This window comes from Megalobrama amblycephala, linkage group LG17 (genome assembly GCF_018812025.1).
Source record: "Megalobrama amblycephala isolate DHTTF-2021 linkage group LG17, ASM1881202v1, whole genome shotgun sequence".
NCBI classification, from domain to species: Eukaryota; Metazoa; Chordata; class Actinopteri; order Cypriniformes; family Xenocyprididae; genus Megalobrama; species Megalobrama amblycephala.
The window spans coordinates 30844289-30866090 of record NC_063060.1 but is presented as its reverse complement, the minus strand read 5'-3'; the positions used below and the strand labels follow the sequence as shown (position 1 = coordinate 30866090).

At 38.0% G+C, this 21802-nt stretch overlaps 1 protein-coding gene across 4 annotated transcripts in view; it reads left to right on the top strand.

The window, feature by feature from the left end:
* Positions 1 to 21802, top strand: part of col15a1b (collagen, type XV, alpha 1b) — a 56365-nt gene that overhangs the window by 14424 nt on the left and 20139 nt on the right. For all 4 annotated transcript variants that reach the window (XM_048163837.1, XM_048163839.1, XM_048163840.1 and 1 more), the window contains exons 3-6: positions 5976 to 6523; positions 12659 to 12733; positions 12928 to 13023; positions 19104 to 19164. In XM_048163837.1, coding sequence (XP_048019794.1) covers positions 5976 to 6523; positions 12659 to 12733; positions 12928 to 13023; positions 19104 to 19164 — 780 coding nt within the window. The remainder of the gene's footprint in view (positions 1 to 5975; positions 6524 to 12658; positions 12734 to 12927; positions 13024 to 19103; positions 19165 to 21802) is intronic.

Genomic DNA, 21802 nt, shown 5'->3' with positions numbered 1-21802 from the left:
GGATGATTTCTGAAGGATCATGTGACACTGAATGCTGGAGTAATGATGCTGAAAATTAACCTTTGCCATCACAGGATTGAATTACATTTTAAATGTATTCAAATAGAAAACATTTAATTTCTTTGATTCTTTGATTTAATTAGAAATAGAAGTCTGTATTGTCACTTTTGGTCAATTTAATGCATCCTTGTACCGCTGATCTGTTATATTACTTTCTTTACCTTCCTGAACTTTTCCTGAATCCCAGTGGCACTGAAAATTCATCCAGCATCCTCATGCCTTCTTATGGAAGCGTGCTACTCCCTGCACTCAGTGTAACTTTGCTTGCACTGTATGTCCTTTTAAGATGAAGAAAAATATTTAGCAAGCTTTAAAGCTCTCCATAGCTGCACACTTTTGTGAAATCCTCAATTTTTTGTAAGTAAACCCCATTGCCATGAGCTGAATGTTTGTCAGAGTCAGAGGTGGTAAAAGGTGGAGGGGGTTTAAGGAGGGGGCCGAGGTGGGGGTCAAAGGCTGTGCATTCTCCCTCTGTGTGTGCTCAACAATCCCATTATGATGGCGTAGAGGATCGGACATTTAGCTGCCTTGCTGAATACCAAAGTCTGCATGGTGCACTGGGGTACCGAGGGGGTTCCTAGGGGGTAGAGAGCAGCCGTGCGGGCGGAGCGTCATAGCGCGTTCTGGATGTATTGCAACAGCGGTTGACGCACGCTCATCTACCTTGCTCGGCCAAGCAGCATGGCTGTCCCGGTGCTGCCGCAGACCTGTCTGGTGCTCCTGAGCCTGGTCAGTGTCTCCTCTCAAATCCAGTGGTTCAGGTTTCTATGGGTCCCAGAGAAGACCTCACCCACACCTGCTGTCATCATACCTGCACCCATCACCACAACATCAGAGGACAGCAGAACCCCTGTCCTCCCAACCTCCCCTCCTCGGCCCACAGAGGGATCCGGCAAAGCCAGAGCTAAGAAACCTCTCAGAATATGGAGTGGTGAGTGTCGGTGCACTGTAAAAAAAAAATGTTTGTAATTTTTGCAGAAAATACTGTAAAATGCTTCAGTACATCACCTTAACATATGGTGAAAAACTTTAAATAGTTTATTAATGCATTAGATTTAATTCTACTGTAAAATACTGTCAGATTTTAAAAAAAAAATTGCAAGTAAAAGCTATTGTAATTTATGGTGAAAAACAATAAAAGGACATTCCAGAAGTCCCTGCATTACACAACATGATTACATTTAAATAATTTAACACGAAATATTTTTTTCTCTTATTTTTGTTATCAGTAATGTACATTTGTGTGTTTTGTGTTACATTTTATGTTGTTTAGGTCATGTTTATTGTATTATTTTAGTGTTGTATATTATGATGGTGTTTTATTATGTGTGTATGATCCTGTGCACTATATGAATATTGGCATTGTTTAGTGGACAGGCCACTTACAAAAAAACTGATTCATCTTGTGGCTTTTTGTTGCACTCCTTGTTCTATTGTGGTGGTTATCGGTACATTTTAAGGTAAAAAGGCAGATTTTGTCAGTTCAAGCAGGTATATTAACATTATATCACTTAATGAAATGTATGGTTATAAATTGTAAAATATACAGGCATCCTTTGAACATTGTCACAGGTTACTTTTTTTCCAGTGAATTTCTGGCAACCATAAATTTAACAAGAGATTTTTCACTGTGTGGGAATGGGGGATGAAGGGTAAGTGTTGAAACATGTTAGTGAAAGGCCATTTTCAATGTTAACCCAAAAATGCAAACATCCTCATTGACTGTAAATGTATTTAGTTTCATTGAGGATTTCATAATATATTTTGTAATGAACCAACTGGAGAGATTTGCATACGCAAGATGTGTTATTGTGTATCGCTGTATTACTGTCTTGTTAGTTTTAACTTATCCAAATGTAATTTGGATTTAGCTGTGCAGTTGAATCATTACTGAGATTATGTTTCACCCATGAGGCTAACAGATATTAAACTGCAACTTTACTTTAAACTTTAACTCTAAAATGTTTCTAATTGTGCCATCCCATCGTGTGAGAGATCAGCCTGGTGGTGTTTGATGAGCTCTCTTTTCTCAAAGAATAACTTTAAATCTCTATCACATGATATTACAATAATAGGATTAGCAGCAGGAGGTTTTCTGGAAATTGGTCTCTGATGGAGCGTTGGTTGCAGGTCCACCTGCTGATTATAGGCATAGAGGAAGATTGTGAAATTAACCCTAGGGTCCAGACTTGTTCCTTAATTAAGATCTCATTTATCCCATTATTCCATAGTCACTGAAGCAATTTCACTCTATCTATCTACTCTATGATATGCAGTATACTGTAGTACTTTGTGTCTTGTCATACAGCTTTAATAGAGTTATGTCATTACAACTCTCGGAGACATTGGCATGGTAATGGATATGGCATTGTTAATGTATTTGGTCTTGGCGGTATAGATCTGCTAAGCTGCTGCTGCTGCTGCAGAGCAAGTACTGAGACTTGCTACTGCCAATACATTTACAGACATTGCTATGAGCATGTAAGACATACTGCCGCTGCACATATAACACACATGAAATAACCTATACAGGTGAAGCTGGGGAGGAGGAGGATTTCTGAAAGTGTATATAACAGCAAGCACTACCAGTATTTGAATGTTTAGCCACAGCGCATTGGCCGTTAAAGCAACAGCAACCAATCAGCACTATGTAGATAATGATGTGATCGCTACCAAATTGAGTTAAGGACCTATCAGCCTGCGCCATCTAGAGTTTCATGACAGAACTAAGTATTTGCGCTACGCCGCTACCTATAGGCTACACGTAATTTTAGGAGCTACTTTCATATGGATTTTGATTGGATCGATATCTACAATATTTTTAATTCATACATGATGTACAGTGAGCATTATATTTGCCTATTAATCATATTTAATGTTAATGGATACAAACACAGTAGTTCATTGTTAGTTCAACGGCAACTTTTTAATTTAAAAAATATATTAATAAATGTGTAAGTGTTATAAAGTGTTTCCCATTTTACTGTACAGTATTATGTGATAATATTATCTCCTTTATGTTGTAACAAATAGTTCTTAAAGACACAGGCAGCATTTCTATCAGTAAGCGGCAATGGTGGAAGAGAAAACCCACATGTTCGAAATACTGTTGTTGTTGTGTCACGGAATGTAGTTTTAAGAGCTTTTCAGGCTAGAATGTTGTTGTTTAAAACACGAATCTGCAGTTTATTTATAAAGATAGCACCTAATTGAAAATTTGCTCTGACTTTTTCAGAGTTGCAAAGACTCAAAGCGCTCATGTACCCCGCCAACATTTGCCGCTGGCTAATATTGGATGTTTCTGTAGTGGTTAAATATACATACTCTACTCAATGCTCTAATACACTAATTACTTTCTTTGAAGGAGCCCAAGCCATTGTTGCTAGCTCTAAAGTGATGTTTTAGAATTAGTTAAACAGTCAAACTGTTGTATAAAAGCAATATCACACTCACAGTTGTGCAATATTGCTGTATATCAGCACGGCTGTGATTACCTTTGGCTGAATCACAGTCGTGCTGACATATATAAAGAGGATCCTCTCTCTGAATCTGCTGTTGTCAGTTCTGAAACTTTTGCTGTCAGACAGAGTGTTTGCTAAAAGCTCTGCATCCCTGTAGAGCTGTTTATTTGCCTTGTACCTCATTATTATCATTAGAACTCATGTCAGATTGTTAGTGATTAATGTCAGTTTGAGGAGTCTTTGGCTTTGACATTGCCATAAACTAATGAGAATGTTTATCTGTCTGTGTAATGTTGTCAAAATAATAATAATGTTAAACAGTAAATGGAAATGTAGACAAAGGATTTAGCTCTTAAAAAAGTGAAAAGTGTTGTCAAAATCGTTGTGAAGAGGCTGAATGTTGCATGTAACACCTTGTTATTTAAAACAAACACTTAAAGTGTTCAATGAAAATTGCTAAATGAAAATTTGGGTGAACTGTTCCTGTAATAAACATGAAATATTATTTAAAAGAACAATGGGATTTATATACAGTGGGTACGGAAAGTATTCAGACCCCCCTTAAATTTTTCACTCTTTGTTATATTGCAGCCATTTGCTAAAATCATTTAAGTTCATTTTTTTTCCTCATTAATGTACACAAGGCACCCCATATTGACAGAAAACACAGAACTGTTGACATTTTTGCAGATTTATTAAAAAAGAAAAACTGAAATATCATATGGTCCAAAGTATTCAGACCCTTTGCTCAGTATTTAGTAGAAGCACCCTTTTGATCTAATACAGCCATGAGTCTTTTTGGGAAAGATGCAACAAGTTTTTCACACCTGGATTTGGGGATCCTCTGCCATTCCTCCTTTCAGATCCTCTCCAGTTCTGTCAGGTTGGATGGTAAACGTTGGTGGACAGCCATTTTTAGGTCTCTCCAGAGATGCTCAATTGGATTTAAGTCAGGGCTCTGGCTGGGCCATTCAAGAACAGTCACAGAGTTGTTGTGAAGCCACTCCTTCGTTATTTTAGCTGTGTGCTTAGGGTCATAGTCTTGTTGGAAGTTAAACCTTCGGCCCAGTCTGAGGTCCTGAGCACTCTGGGGAAGGTTTTCGTCCAGGATATCCCTGTACTTGGCCGCATTCATCTTTCCCTCGATTGCAACCAGTCGTCCTGTCCCTGCTGCTGAAAAACACCCCCACAGCATGATGCTGCCACCACCATGCTTCACTGTTGGGACTGTATTGGACAGGTGATGAGCAGTGCCTGGTTTTCTCCACACATACCGCTAAGAATTAAGGCCAAAAAGTTCTATCTTGGTCTCATCAGACCAGAGAATCTTATTTCTCACCATCTTGGAGTCCTTCAGGTGTTTTTTAGCAAACTCCATGCAGGCTTTCATGTGTCTTGCACTGAGGAGAGGCTTCCGTCGGGCCACTCTGCCATAAAGCCCCGACTGGTGGAGGGCTGCAGTGATGGTTGACTTCCTACAACTTTCTCCCATCTCCTGACTGCATCTCTGGAGCTCAGCCACAGTGATCTTTGGGTTCTTCTTTACCTCTCTCACCAAGGCTCTTCTCCCCGATAGCTCAGTTTGGCTAGAAGGCCAGCTCTAGGAAGGGTTCTGGTTGTCCCAAACGTCTTCCATTTAAGGATTATGGAGGCCACTGTGCTCTTAGGAACCTTAAGTGCAGCAGAAATGTTTTTGTAACCTTGGCCAGATCTGTGCCTTGCCACAATTCTGTCTCTGAGCTCTTCAGGCAGTTCCTTTGACCTCATGATTCTCATTTGCTCTGACATGCACTGTGAGCTGTAAGGTCTTATATAGACAGGTGTGTGGCTTTCCTAATCAAGTCCAATCAGTATAATCAAACACAGCTGGACTCAAATGAAGGTGTAGAACCATCTCATGGATGATCAGAAGAAATGGACAGCACCTGAGTTAAATAAATGAGTGTTACAGCAAAGGGTCTGAATACTTAGGACCATGTGATATTTCAGTTTTTCTTTTTTAATAAATCTGCAAAAATATCAACAATTCTGTGTTTTTCTGTCAATATGGGGTGCTGTGTGTACATTAATGAGGAAAAAAAATGAACTTAAACGATTTTAGCAAATGGCTGCAATATAACAAAGAGTGAAAAATTTAATGGGGTCTGAATACTTTCCGTACCCACTGTATATATATATATATATATATATATATATATATATATATATATATATATATATATATATATATATATATATATATATATACAAATACATGAAATAATCTGTGTGTGTTTAGGGCCTTCTAGTCTTCATTGCAACACTTTTCTCGTTCAAGACTTTTTCAGGGGTTTATTTTAGACTATGTTCACTTATTAAGAGACATATTTTCATAATTGTGAGAAGGGATTTTATGACTGTGTATATTGTCCTTCATTTTAATCATTCTCTTTGTTACTGGGTGATTTCTTTTAGAGCGAGGGTCCAAGGGTCATCTAGTGCTCACTGAGCTTATTGGCGTTCCTCTTCCTCCATCTGTGTCCTTCATCACTGGCTACGAGGGTTTCCCTGCATACAATTTTGGGTCTAATGCTAATGTAGGTCGACTGACCCAGTCCTTTGTACCTGAGCCCTTCTTCACGGACTTTGCCATTATTGTTACCCTCAAGCCCTCCAGCTCTCGAGGAGGGGTCCTGTTCGCCATCACAGATCCCTCCCAGAAGATTGTGCACCTGGGCTTGGCCCTGACACCTGTGGAGGACAAGACCCAGAGGATTGTACTCTATTACAGCGAGCCAGGGTTTGCTGACACCATGGAGGTGGCTTCCTTTAAAGTGCCTGACATGACACAGCAGTGGAACCGCTTCACACTGACGGTCGAGAATGAGGAAGTTCGGCTCTATATGGACTGTGAGCAGTACCACAGCACACCCCTGAAGAGAAGCAAGCAGCCCCTCAGCTTTAAGCCAGGCTCTGGTATCTTTGTGGCAAATGCAGGCAGTACTGGCCTGGAGAGATTTGTGGTATGTCACCATCTACATTTTCACAAAACTCAGAAACATCCTTTAGAAAAATACAGTTTAAATACCACACAAATCATAACTGAAGATAAGCTGAAAGCCCATTGAATTTTCTCATTTTTAAATTCATATTTACCTTGTCCTTTGATTTTGAAGTGTTGTGCATTTATTTCCAGGATATGAGTTATAACTTTGTTTTGATTTTTACTGAGCATATCAAGTACCTTTAGTAAACTGACTGGGGCACAATGACATTCACATTCACCTTGACAGTTTATCATCTATCACTGATCCAATATCAAAAATTTGGTTATTCACAGCCATCTAGAGCAACATAAGAGCATAGGCACAAGTAAGAACTGTTCAAAGAAGCGGTGTTCTGTCATTTGAGTGATAATGTTTGCTGTGATTATAAACTGATATGGGATAGAACATTTTAATTTATTGTTATCAGCTGATATTGGATTAATTGTGCATGCTTATTTCCCTTTGTCCTCATCTAACACTCAAAGTGAATTTCATGTAAAACAATTTGATATAATCTTCAGCAAATCTCAAATTTAAAATCCATTTCTCATACTATACGTTATAATGTTGTGATACCTAACTCAGATTTTAGTTTTTAGTGTTTTATTTTGTGTATTTAGATGAAATAGTACAGAATTTAAATATTATTTATTGGTCATCTAAAGATGCCCATGTCCACCATATAAAAAAATCCATGCTTTGGTAAATCAATAATTATGACATAAAAAGTGATAATTAGTCCAAAAAAAAAAATCCAAAATATGAGATGCTAAGTCATAATTATGAGATATAAAGATTATATTATGTGTTAAAAAGTTCAAATGATTAGATAAAAAGTCAACATTAGGAGATAAAATATAACTATGACATAAAAAACGATCCCCTGGTTTCACAGACAAGGCTTAAATTGTTAGTTCACCCAAAAATTTAAATTCAGTCATTAATTACTCACCCTCATGTCGTTCCACATAGGGCTAGACGATTAATCGAAAATTAATCGAAACCGAAATTCAGAACCTCTAACCAACGTAATTTTCCCATGTCGGATATTTCGTTTTTTTAAATCCTGTTAATACTTCCCCCTTCAAACCTACGGAGCCCCTAAAGGGACAAGGTGGTAGAAAAAAAAATGGGAAGGAAGGAAATTTTACTTGGTGGTGGAAAAAAATTTGGAAAAAAGATTGCGTTCCCTCGCAAAGATTGCGTTCCCTCGCAAAGATGTTTTGCGTTCCCTCGCAAAGATTGCGTTCCCTCGCAAAGATATTTTGCGTTCCCTCGCAAAGATGTTTTGCGTTCCCTCGCAAAGATTGCGTTCCCTCGCAAAGATTGCGTTCCCTCGCAAAGATGTTTTGCGTTCCCTCGCAAAGATGTTTTGCGTTCCCTCGCAAAGATTGCGTTCCCTCGCAAAGATTGCGTTCCCTCGCAAAGATGTTTTGCGTTCCCTCGCAAAGATTGCGTTCCCTCGCAAAGTTATAATCGTTCCCCTTGCTGTGAGCTCGGACAAACACTTCCTCTTTAATGTCCCGCTGGCTGGCAGTAGTGTTTTAGTTAGTAACATACGTTAATAATGCACACAAATAATGCGCGGCTCATAGAGTTTGAACTTGTTGGACTCAAAAATGAAGAAATGCAGTCAGTGCTTAAGTCAAGCAGTTCGGTTGGTAATATATTCACAGATTCGAGCTTCCCGGATTAATAACTCGTGAGCTAAACGTTGTTAAAACACAAATGCAGCTACTTCCAATCGTAGTAGCCTAGACAACAAGCTACAACAACCCAATTTTCCTCAAATGTGTTTTATAATAAATTGGTCTCTATGAGCAGGCGGCGGAGATACACGCCTGAAGGGACCGTCTGAAAAGTGCAAAACCCGAAACCTTTTTGCTCATTTTATATTACGAAAAATACTCAATAACTTCACTGTAACACACTGTACTGGCACCAAATTCAGTTATACATCACTGCTCTACTGCTGGTTATAGGTACTACAACACTTAGTTTGGCAAGTAGCACTTAAAGGCCTTCTTTACACAAATGATGTTGGTACACAGCTTACATACAACAGCTTTTGCATGATAATGGCTTACTGGATTTGATGGCATTACAATTTTTTTAATATTTTTACTAATAACAGTGAAGTTATTATTATATTATTTTATTTAATAATTAATAATCATAAACGTTATGCATTTTTTTTTATCAAACTAAGTGTTGGGTTTTGCACTTTTCAGACGGTCCCTTCAGGCGTGTCTCTCCGCCGCCTGCTCATAGAGACCAATTTATTATAAAACACATTTGAGGAAAATTGGGTTGTTGTAGCTTGTTGTCTAGGTTACTATGATTGGAAGTAGCTTCATTTGTTTTTTTAACAACGTTTAGCTCACGAGTTACTAATCCGGGAAGCTCGAATCTGTGAATATATTGCCAACTGAACTGCTTGACTTAAGCACTGACTGCATTTCTTCATTTTTGAGTCCAACAAGTTCAAACTCTATGAGCCGCGCATTATTTGTGTGCATTATTAACGTATGTTACTAACTAAAACACTACTGCCAGCCAGCGGGACATTAAAGAGGAAGTGTTTGTCCGAGCTCACAGCAAGGGAACGATTATAACTTTGCGAGGGAACGCAAACATCTTTGCTTGGGAACGCAATCTTTGCGAGGGAACGCAAAACATCTTTGCGAGGGAACGCAATCTTTGCGAGGGAACGCAAAACATCTTTGCGAGGGAACGCAAAACATCTTTGCGAGGGAACGCAATCTTTGCGAGGGAACGCAAAACATCTTTGCGAGGGAACGCAAAAGATTTGAAAAAAAAAAAAATAATTCCTCCCATCCCAAATTTTTTTCCACCACCACGTAAAATTTCCTTCCTTCCCATTTTTTTTTTTCTACCACCACATATGTCCCTTTAGGGGCTCCGTACAAACCATACTACCGCGTGTCGTGTGTAGAAACATGACTCCTCCCCGTCCAGTCAGTGGCATAAAAGCAACATGAAGGTGAACGCTGGTTCAACACATAGTGATGGCGCACGAGCAGTGAGCCTTGCGTCTTCACTAAACTTTGTGTTGAGTGCCTCGAAATAAATCTTATCAAGCTCAGTGACTGGAACTCAGTATCTTTTATTATTCCCTCACATCACATGCACTACTACTTCACTTCTTTTTTGCGTCCTTCTCGCTCTCACACAAGAGCTCCCTCTAGTGGCTAACTCAAGAACACCACACTTTGTCAGTTGTATTTGTTTTAAGGTTTGCCAGTTTGGACATTCAAGCAATTTTAGATGATTGGATGTATTTTTTTTTATAGCTACCATGCTTGCGCAGCTGCATTGTGGCACTTTGTGAAATCACATTCACCCTTGCTGGTACTGTGCTAATTTATCTTTATCTGATTTACAATGAGCAGAAATCTGTAAGAAATGTTACAAACCATTGATAAAATAACTGCTGAAAGTGAGCTGTTATGTCAGATCACTCTTTCAATAAGTAAAAATATGACACCTTTAATAGTCAGGCATATTTACAGTACAAACCTTGTCAGTGAACTATGAGGGCAAAAAAAACAGAAACATTATGTATCGTTATATACATAATAATCGTTCATTAATCGTAATCGAGGTAAAATGTTCAATTAATCAAGGTTTTGATTTTAGGCCATAATCGTCCAGCCCTACTTCCACACCTGTAAGACCTTCGTTCATTTTCGGAACACAAATTAAGATATTTTTGATAAAATCCGATGGCTCAGTGAGGCCTCCATTGTCAGCAAGATAATTAACACTAATAGATAATTAACACATATTAACACAGTAACACAAGATAATTAACACAGAAAGCTACTAAAGACATATTTAAAACTATTCATGTGACTACAGTGGTTCAACCTTAATGTTATGAAGCGACGAGAATACTTTTTGTGTGCCAAAAATACCAAAATAATGACTTTAGTCAACAATATCTAGTGAAGGGCGATTTCAAAACACTGCTTCATGAAGCTTCGAAGATTTACGAATCTTTTGTTTCGAATCAGTGGTTCAGAGTGTGTATCAAACTGCCAAAGTTTCGAACTTGTTTCGAAATTTCGAAACGTTTTGAAACACTTATGACGTAACAAAGCCTCGTTTACTGAAATCACATGACTTTGGCAGAACGTCACGACGTGCATGTGGTGCATATTCCAGGCGCATTGAGATGAAAAATTATTTCTTTGGCCTGTTGGCTATGTTGATTGTACGGAAGAGGATTAGGGCCAAGCAATAATAAAAAAATAAAACCATCTCGAGGTTAAAGTTGTTAAATTTCGAGAAAAAACTTGAGATAAAATGTTGAGAATAAAGTCATTAAATTACGAGAAAAAAGTCGTTAAATTACGAGAACAAATTCGTTAAATTATGAGAAAAATGTTGTTAAATTTCGAGAAAAAAGTCGAGATAAATTGTTGAGAATAAAGTCATTAAATTACGAGAATAAAGTCATTAAATTACGAGAAAAAAATTGTTAAATTACGAGAACAAATTTGTTAAATTATGAGAAAAATTTTATATTTCGAGAAAAAAGTTGAGATAAAATGTTGAGAATAAAGTCATTAAATTACGAGAAAAAAGTTGTTAAATTACGAGAACAAACTCGTTAAATTTCGAGAAAAAAGTCGAGATAAAATGTTGAGAATAAAGTCATTAAATTACGAGAATAAAGTCATTAAATTACGAGAAAAAAGTAATTTAACGAATTTGTTCTCGTAATTTAACGAGTTTTTTCTCGTAATTTAATGAGTTTATTCTCAACATTTTATCTCGACTTTTTTCTTGAAACTTAATGAGTTTTTTCTCGTAATTTAATGAGTTTATTCTCAACATTTTATCTCGACTTTTTTCTCGAAATTTAACGAGTTTTTTCTCGAAATTTAACGAGTTTTTTCTCTAAATTTAACAACTTTAATCTCGAGATGGTTTTATTTTTTTATTATTGCTTGGCCCTAATCCTCTTCCGTATGATTGCTTATTTTGTTTTCAAAATTTTTTTTGTAACACATAACATAATAATAAAAATTACTATACAAAGTCATTAGTTGACTATAAATGAATCGTTCCTTAATTTATTCACATTAAAACTCTGCCACACTGACCGTACCAAAAAAAAAAAAATTCAAAAAGTTTTCAGATGTTTTGTCCTCTGCCCATGATTGAACTATTCCAGCTGAGGAGCTTTTGTCCCATGAGATGTTGTGTTATTGTGTTTAGGGAGGCTTGTTGGCATGGAGAAGACTTCGGGAAGGTAGAATCCTTTGTGTTAAATGGCATAATGCTATGGGCCTCCTTCAGGAAAAAAGATCCACGACTAACAATGAAACTCTCACACACTCTTCTGTACAGCTACAGACAGAAATTATACATTTAAACCTGGCTAGTACCCCAAAGGTCTCAGGTTCAAACTTCTAGAGTGTTGCAATTACTGTTGTGCCCTCTTAGAAAAGCACTTTTGAGGATTGTCAGTTTTGTTGTTGAGCTTTTGCTATTTCATAGTTCCATTCAGAGGCAATACTAATGAAAGTTATTGTGTTATTATGTGTTATCTGTAATGGCTCTAATTGAAGTTTGCTCGTCATTGTTTTCTGGTTGTTAGGGCTGGGACATTTCATAATGCTTTTAATAATAAAAGTAGTTGATGGCCATCATACTGTAATTCTCAGCTGTGCTTCAATGAAAGTGTGGCTAAAAGAACCCATTAAATCCTAATGAGTAAAGCAGTAGGTGCTTCATCTGAAAGCTTGCTGATAACTGTACAAAATTGATTACCTTCCCTTAAGTGCTGCTGGCACATCTCCAAGCGCTGGATGAATCTGTGCTGCTATTCTCTTGAACGCTGTCTGCTGCTGTTAGAATGAAAATAACAGAACAGATTTCATTATGAAAGTAGTTCTTACAGCTCCAGGCAGTGCTTAAGTATGAACGTGATTGGAGTGTGATTAACCGCTTGGCATTCTGCAAATATACACAGCAATCTTTTACACAAGCAATTTGATTTTGTTTTAAACGGCTGAACAACTATTCCCCACATTTGTCTCTGTCTTTCTTTTACTCTCTCTTTCTTTCCCATTCTGTCAGGGGTCTATCCAGCAGCTGGTGATAAAACCGGACCCCAGGGCAGCAGAAGAGCAATGTGAGGAGGATGACCCCAGCGTGAGCGCATTTTCATTACTCTATCTGTCTCTTATTCATCTCAGAATAAAAGCACACTGTCCTTGGCCATTTTTATAAAGGCAATAAAATGTCTTATTGTATCTTTGGGGATGATGGTTGTAGAGCTGGCACTCCCTCTTGTGGTGGAGTTCTGGTGCAGTTGAGGTGCAGGCTCACTGCTGAATGTTTTGCAGGGGGACAGAAGTGGTGATGGTGAAGATGATGAAGAAGAGCATGGGAGACATAGCGAAATCTTCGTAACGGCACATGAGAGAGAAGATAAAGAAAAGGTTTGACAGAGGCACCTCATTACAATCATTACATGACATTATTTAATAACCTGATTATTTAAATAAAGACAGTGTTCAGCGTAAATGAGTACACCCCCTTTGAAAAGTAACATTTTAAACAATATCTCAATTGATACAAAAACAATTTCCAAAATGTTGACAAGACTCAGTTTATATTTATATATATAAACTTATTTATATAACATCTGTTCAACTTATAATATAACTTAGATTACACATTTTTCAGTTTTACTAAAATTGGGGTGATGCAGAAATGAGTACACCCCACAACAAAAACTACTACATCTAGTACTTTGTATGGCCTCCATGATTTTTAATGACAGCACCAAGTCTTCTAAGCATGGAATGAACAGGTTGGCGACATTTTGCTACATCTATCTTTTTCCATTCTTCAAGAATGACCACTTTTGGAGACTGGATGCTGGATGGAGAGTGATGCTCAACAGAATTCCCCATAGCTGTTCGATTGGGTTCAGATCAGCAGACACTGAATCACTTTCACCCTGTTCTTCTTCAGAAATCCTACAGTGGCATTAGATGTGTGTTTAGGATCATTATCATGTTGGAAAAGTGCATGACGACCAAGGGTAGCATCTTCTCTTTCAGTATAGAGCAGTACATCTGTGAATTCATGATGCCATCTATGAAATGCAGCTCCCCGACAGCAGCAGCACTCATGCAGCCCCACATAAGGACACTGCCACCACCATGTTTCACTGCAGGCACCATGCATTTTTCTTTATATTCCTCACCTTTGCGACGCCACACAGTTTTGAAGCCATCAGTTCCAAAAATATTTATCTTGGTCTCATCACTCCAGAGTATAGAGTCCCAGTAGTCTTCATCTTTGTCAACATGGGCCCTGGCAACTCTTTTTTGTGCCTGGGCTTTAGGAGAGGCTTCTTTCATGGACGGCACCCATGCATGCCATTCCTCTGCATTGTACGCCTTATTGTGTCACGAGAAATAGTCACCCCAGTTTGGCTTTCTACTTCTTTAGATAACTGCAGTGAACTTACATGCTGACTTTCTTCAACCCTTCTCTTCAGAAGACGCTCCTGTCAAGGTATTAACTTCTGTGGACGACCTGGACGTCTCTGTGAGATGGTTGAATTCCATCTTTTTTACATTTTTGTACCACTTTTGCTACAGTATTCTGACTGATAAGAAAAGCTTTGCTGATCTTCTTGTAGCCTTCAACTTTCAGGTATAAAGAAATTTAATTTCTCTTCCATGTGGTGCCATTGCTGACAGCATGAAATGCGAAGGGGTTTTAACACACTTTTATAGTCAACTGTCTGCTGGACACCTGTGTAATGAATGACTAGACTCACTTGTGGTTGAATTCTTGTTAAATTAGACATTTGTAGTCTAAAATTTAGCTTTGCTCCAGAGACTTTCGGTGGGGTGTACTCATTTTTGCATCACCCTAATTTGAGTAAAACTGAATTTTTTTTCTTTAAGTTATATTACTAACCTTCATTTCATGTTATAAGTTAAACAGATGTTATATTAAACTTAGTCTTATTGTTTTTGTGTTTTGTGTTGTGATATTGAGATATTTTCAAAGGGGGTGTACTCATTTACGCTGAGCACTGTGAATAACATTATACCATTAAAATATTAATTTATTTTATGTTTTTTAAGGCATTAATTTACCCTGCTGTTCAAAAGTTTGGGGTCAGTAAGATTTTTTTAAAGAAATTAAAAGTTTTATTCAGCAAGGGTGCATTAAATTTATCTTATACTACGGGGCTGTTGAATGCTCAAATCTGATTGGTTGACCAACGTTCTAAGGTGTGCAATTATTTTCAGGGAAATGCACGGCTAGAGTAGTTCTAGCAGGACTTGACCGGATTGCAGTTCTATATCACTTCACCAAATGATTTCAGTTAGGTCCTACCGCTTACAACCGCAAAAGAACCAAAACCCACAACGACACCGAACTAGCAAATAAATATATTAAACAATTTGATGAAACCGACAAATTATTGTCATGGTTTTTGCCACAAAACACATTTTATTGTGTCCTGAAAGTGCATACTCTCTCGCACACTCTCTCTCTCTCTCTTTCAAACGTACACGCGTACTGTACTCACAGACACATGCTTGCACAGAAACGTTTGGTTAGCGCTGCTCTAACGAATTTATCAGTAAAATAGTTTAGCAACTTAAGATACATGACTCACCAGCGAGGTAATAACTGTGCGGTTCTTGAGATAATAGTTATAGTTTCGCTATTAGTAGAGACACTGCCGCCGTTAGAGACGCACAGATCAGGTAGGCTAATTCACATATGCTGCTTGTTCTCTCTCTCTCTCTCTGTAACTGTGTTAATAACTGTATCAACGCTATTATTTTGCTATCAAGGCTCAAGCCTTCGTTACTAATTCTGAAATGACGTTTTGGAATTAGCAACAGAGGCTTGGGATGAGATGTGTAAGAAATTAGTCCCACACACAAGAGTGTTTTAAGGACAAAAACCTGACAAATGTCTTGAAATGTCCACTTTGCATTGTGGCCGCATTACCACCTCGGGTGTGCATTATTTTCTAAGAATTCAGTGGTCCGTCGTCAATTATTCCTTACACAAATTACTGTAAATACATTTATATTGTTAAAAAAAATAATGTTTCAAAATTAAATTTTTTTTACTTTTTATTCATCAAAGAATACTGTAAAAATGTGTCACCTTTTTGTACCACAACAGTTTTCCACAATGTTTCTTGAGCAACAAATTAGCATATTAAAATTATTTCTGAAGGATCATGTGACACTGAAGACTGGAATAATGATGCTGAAAATTGCCATCATTTTAAAATTTAAAATATATTAAAATATTTTATTAATTAAAATTAATAATTATTATTCATTAAAATGTATTAAAATATAAAACAATTATTCTGATTTGTAATTATATTTCGCAATATTATCTTGTATAATATCTTTTTACTGTATTTTCAATCAAATAAATGCAGTCTTGGTAAGCATAAGAGACTTCTTTCAAAAACATTACATCTTACTGACCCCAAACTTCACAAAGGCTTCATATGAATTGTTTTCAGATTTTGAATTAAGTTTTAAATGTTTTGTATTGAATTAAAAAATGCTAATTTTCTTAAAGTAAATGCACAAATGCATAACATTTTTCACAACTGAATAGATGAGCATGAAGTAGAAATCATTGTTGTATTTGTTTGGTTTTTTATGTGCTGTTTATGTGTGTTAGTAGTCAATGTAATTATTTCTTTGCAGACATTATGCTTTATTTTTCTTTGCCAAACAGGAAACAAAGAGATTAATTCTCCCTCCAGGGTGTTAGCTGTGTTACAAGATTCAGAGGCATCAAAAGAGTTTAAATCTTCAGTTCTCTCCCAAATCATGACAGAAAGAGCATAATTATGCCTCAGCGTTGAGCCAAAAGTGTAGCAGTTTTACTTACTTTGCACACTTTGCACACTTTTTTTATAATGCTAAAGGGATAGTTCACCCAAAATGAAAAAATAAAAGTAAAAAATTCTCACCCTCATGTTGTTTCAAAATATATTTTGTTGGGTTTCCATGTTTTATGGAGACTTTCCATAGACATAATCGTATATCATATCCCATAACCATTAAACACAACCCTCATAGAAAACATTCTGCATTTTTACATTTTCAGAAAAACATAATTTAGCATGATTTATTAGCTGTTTTTCTCATGGTGACCAAAAAATGTCCCCACAAGATCAAAGAACACTATAAATTTGGTCTATACAAGTCTTCTAAAGCAATATGATTGTTTTCAAATTAAAATACTGTACATTCAAATATGGCACTCCAAAACACATAATGGCAGGGATGACAATAATGGCGATTGGTCACAAGAGACATAAAAACCAAATGCGAACCTGCTGTTATGTAATGCATTGCAATGCATGACAAGAGAGAATTAATCAGTTACTCCTCTTTCATTTTTGTTCAGTGAGTGTGACAGCCTCTGACAGAGACTTCTCTTACTGTTATTTAGTTGTTTCAAGTTGGCTAGTGCAATGCTGGTGTTTCCTAGCTTGGGGCCCTGTGTAAATTTAATAAAAACAAAATGCAAAAAATTTAAACTAAAATGCTAATTAAATTATCAAAATGATTAAATAAGTTATTTTAATTATGTTCAGATAGCAGCGTGTTAAGATGTTGTAAAAATATTTAAAAGCTACTTTAAATATCAGAGGGCTTCAAGTAAATAATTTAGGTCATAGGGGTTCAGCTGACAAACAAGGTAACTTGGGAACCTCTAGTTTGAGAGATCCGACATGTCAGCTCCTGACTCAACTAATGGCGTGAGTTTAAGGCTGGGATACCTGTTTATCCAAATGATGGAAGATGTGGGTCAGATAGGAGGAGTATTTAGAAACCTGCAATTCCAGACTACTGAAGTTTAGAAGTTTTACCTGTCAGTTAATATACATATATATTTAGTCTTTTCAAAATGTAGTTTTTAACATACTGTAGTACAGAGAATTCAGTGATATTAAGTTAACCAATTACTAGTTCCTTATTTCAATGATCAAGCATAAGAATTTTAAAAATAATATTAAGGTTTATATAAACTAACAAAATAATAAACAAATAAATAAAACATTATTAACAAAAGATAAAAATATCTCAGAGAGGCACGCATAAAATTATTTTCTAAAATTTTTGGACAAAACAACTGGACAGAATTTCTCATTAAAAAATGGATAAGTATTCATACACAGCGCAGGTCATAATCAGCGAGCATGTTTTTAAATAAAGTTGTTTTTTAAATAAAGTTTGACGAAGCTTGGTGGTGGTGACGTTGATTCACGACCATGGTGTGCTGTAGTCCGTTTATAGCCTACTGTTAGCCTTTTATATCTGACTACTTTAAAATGTATAAATGTTGTGTTAACGATTATCTTGATAGACAAAACGTGTAAGTGTCATAACCCTTTGTTAAACACAGCTTATTTTTTGCGATTTTCCAAAAGTCTATGGGAAAAATGCATAGGCTTTCGATCGATGGGAACCCAAGCGCCGCTAACTTCCGGGTTGGCCTACAAAGTGATGCCATACCTGCACCACTCTATTGCTCACCCTCATGTTGTTCCAAACCTGTAAAACCTTTGTTCATCTTCTGAACACAAATTAAGATATTTGTGACCCTGGTATATCGCACGGGTATATTTATAGCAATAGCCAACAATACATTGTATGGGTCAAAATTATCGATTTTTCTTTTAGGCCAAAATCATTAGGATATTAAGTAAAGATCATGTTTCATGAAGATATTTTGTAAATTTCCAACAATAAATATATCAAAAATTTATTTTTGTGAGTGGATATGCATTGCTAAGGACTTCATTTGGACAACTTTAAAGGTGATTTTCTCAATATTTAGATTTTTTTGCACCCTCAGATTCCAGATTTTCAAATAGTTGTATCTCATCCTAACAAACCATACAGCATATTTATTCAGCTTTCAGATTGTGTATAAATTGCAAAAATTTAAATTTCAAAATTGGTTTTGTGGTCCAGGGTCACATTTTTGATGAATTCTGAGAGCTTTCTGATAGATATTCAACAATTTCTTCTCTTCCATGTCAGTCTCCTACATTGTTCACATAGTAAACACAGTGCAACGCTTCAAGGTTCTACATCAGAAAGCCGGCTCATTATTATCCTGCATCAGCATCACATGCATGCGTTGTGCTGCTCACGTGAACAGCGTCGGCCAATACTGAGCTGGCTTTCTGATGTAGAACCCGGAATCACTGCACTGTGTTTACTTCGTAAACTACGTTTTTTGCGCACAAAAAGTATTCTTGTCACTTTGTAACATTAAGGTTGAACCACTGTAGTCACATGGACTATTTTAACAATGTCTTTACTACCTTTCTGGGCCTTGACAGTGGTAATTGTGTTGCAGTCTATCTGAGAATTATTTTTTTTTTTACCACAGAAACAATCATCATAATAGATTCAGATGTGTAGTTTACATTTATTATGGCCAATTTATGTTGTAAGAGCATATGTATCAGTTGTATTTTTGCTTGCAGACACATAGACCCACCTTTCCTGTGCAAGCCCCGCCCACTGTGTCACCTGAGGTGGAAGAGGGTGAGTTCTCAGGACATGTGGTTAGAAGTGAAAGGACACTCCTTAATTAAATATAAACAATTTGCTTTGTTTTGCCTCTTTTGTGAATGTTCATTTTGATTATTATCTAGATTTTAGTACACTGCTGGTCAAAAGTTTGGAATAAATAAGATTTTTTATGTTTTTGAAAGAAGTCTCTTATATTCACCAAGACCGCTTTTATTTGATCAGTAAAAACGTCTCAGGTTACGTATGTAACCATGGTTCCCTGAGAACAGGGAACGAGACTTGCGCTACGGGGAACCGTCACTCGTGAGAGGTGTTTGAAATGCCAAGAATCACAACACTCCAATCCTATTGGCCGGCGACAGCCTATGACGTCGAATGGCGCGAACCGTGACGTATAAAGGGAGCGCCTGAAGAAGCAGTCAACACCTTCTCGTCTTTGAGGGACTGTTCCGCAGGCATCCCGAAGCATGGCAAGGAAGCGCAGAGTCTCGTTCCCTGTTCTCAGGGAACCATGGTTACATACGTAACCTGAGACGTTCCCATGCTGGAGGAGAGTGCATGCCCAAAAAGTGGACAAACGTCCGGCAGTTCCAGGGAAAAACCGGGAGCAACTCTCCAAGGCTGTCAGTGACAGCATTCCCTACAGCCAACTGCCCAAGCTGAGCCTAAAAGAGGCCTTTCGTAAAAGGTCTGCCAAGGCTGCTCAAGGCATCTGGGACCAACAACCCGTAGGAAGTGGTCACTTAAAGGTAATGTGGCCAGGGAACCAGAAGGAATCCCGGCCAGTCACTAGGGGGATAAATTCACCCCTGACGCCACCAAGGAGGCCGTGCTAATTTAGCGAAAGCCAAACATAGTCTGGGCCAACCTTGTCTGATATACAGAATCTCCAATGTGCAAACTCCAAAAGAGGAGAGCAGGTAAGAGCGACTGCGAAAGGGCAGTAAGCAACTCAAACCCACACTCAGAGATGGGCATCCTGGAGAGCGGAACTCAGCTGAGCGCTATAAACCCTCGTACTGAGGGGAGTAAGACCACTCATCCTAGGATCTACTCAGCTTCTGATAAAGCGCTTAGGAGGCTGTGTGCTAGAGCACCCTGGTACAGGGGAGCACAAACCAGCCTGGGGCCAGTCTGAACGGGAGACTTCACAAAAGTCTACAACCAATGACCAGCTTAGGAAGCTAAGCACAATTACGCAGTCAACCCAGAGGGAAGTACGAAGCTCAACCTAACAGACAGACCATACTGTAGGCACATAACCATGGAGGCCGAACAAAAGGGGCCTACAACATAGCTACGAGTTCTACAATGAACTAACATCACAACACGAACCCAACACACCAGGTGGTATTCAGGATGGCCCATAAGGCCAAAGAACTGAAAACAAAGCATACTGAGCGCATGACCAACCAAGTAATTAGGTAGCTGTGAGTGCCCACAAGACAGCCCATCCAACACAATCCGACGAGCAGTGTACTCGGTAAAAGCACCCTTTCACTCTTTAAGCAAGAGGTTTACAACGTACGCCAACACGCGCTAAAGAAGGCCCCATGGGCCTATAACCTCAGCAGACACGTGGCATCAGCTCGTGGCAGTGTTATTGAGGTTCAGGCTAGACAGACCGACTACAAAGGAAGGTCATTAGCCAGCCCGAGCCCCGGCCAGCCAGCGACATAAGACCCTTTACTGTAAATAAAAACTGACAGGGAAAAAGCCAGCATGCTTACCAAGGAGGCCCTTAAAGCCTACCCATCACACGTGGCATCAGCTAGCGGCCACTAAAATACTAGGAGCAAAATAGAACCAAGTAGCAGACATTATTTAGCTCGACTAGAGCTAATCTGTAATGAACCCTAGAGAACGAAAGCTAGAATATTTAGCATCGTAATTTGAAACTTGAATATAATTCAAGGGGCTCATGTGAAGACGTTATAAGCATGACAGAAGTTCTAAAAAGTGGGGCCTAGCAGCACTGCATAACTCATCTTCTCGAAGATAAGGGCCTACCACCTGGGAAAAACAGCACCAGGAAGGCTAATAACAGCCTATAACCTTAGCTGTTAACCTCAGCCATAGCACCTACATTTTCACATCGAAGGGGAAATGGGCATACGGCTGCAACTCCCTCAGGAGGAGGCCAGAATTAGGAACTATACAACCTCACAGGGATAGTAATAATAAGGGTGATGTAACAAACAAACACCTAAACCTACCTCTAGCCTAGCCGCTAGCTAAGGCCTACTGGGCCAAGCAAAGCTTGGGCTTAATTTTGAAACCTTCAAATATGAGGAGAAAATGAAGCACTGCAAGTAAACAGTGTCAGGCGGCCGATAAGTCGTCCTGTACACAAATAACTGAAGCGACAACTGCTAACTCAAACCAAACTAAAGTATTAGCTGAGAAGCTACTCTAACATAGGAGGCTACAAAATAGCAGCCATAAAGCGGCCTGCATGTTTTGAAAATTAGCCAACCTAATGCTACAGTTATTTTGCCCAAAAGAACCCCTTCTAACTTTACTGACTACATGCTATACAGGAAAAACAAGGTCTACACTTTTTATAAACATAAAAATATAGACCCAGCTTACCTTTCTGCGGCTCGCAGAACGAAGATTTTCCCTCCTTATTTTAATGCATGAAGAAGGA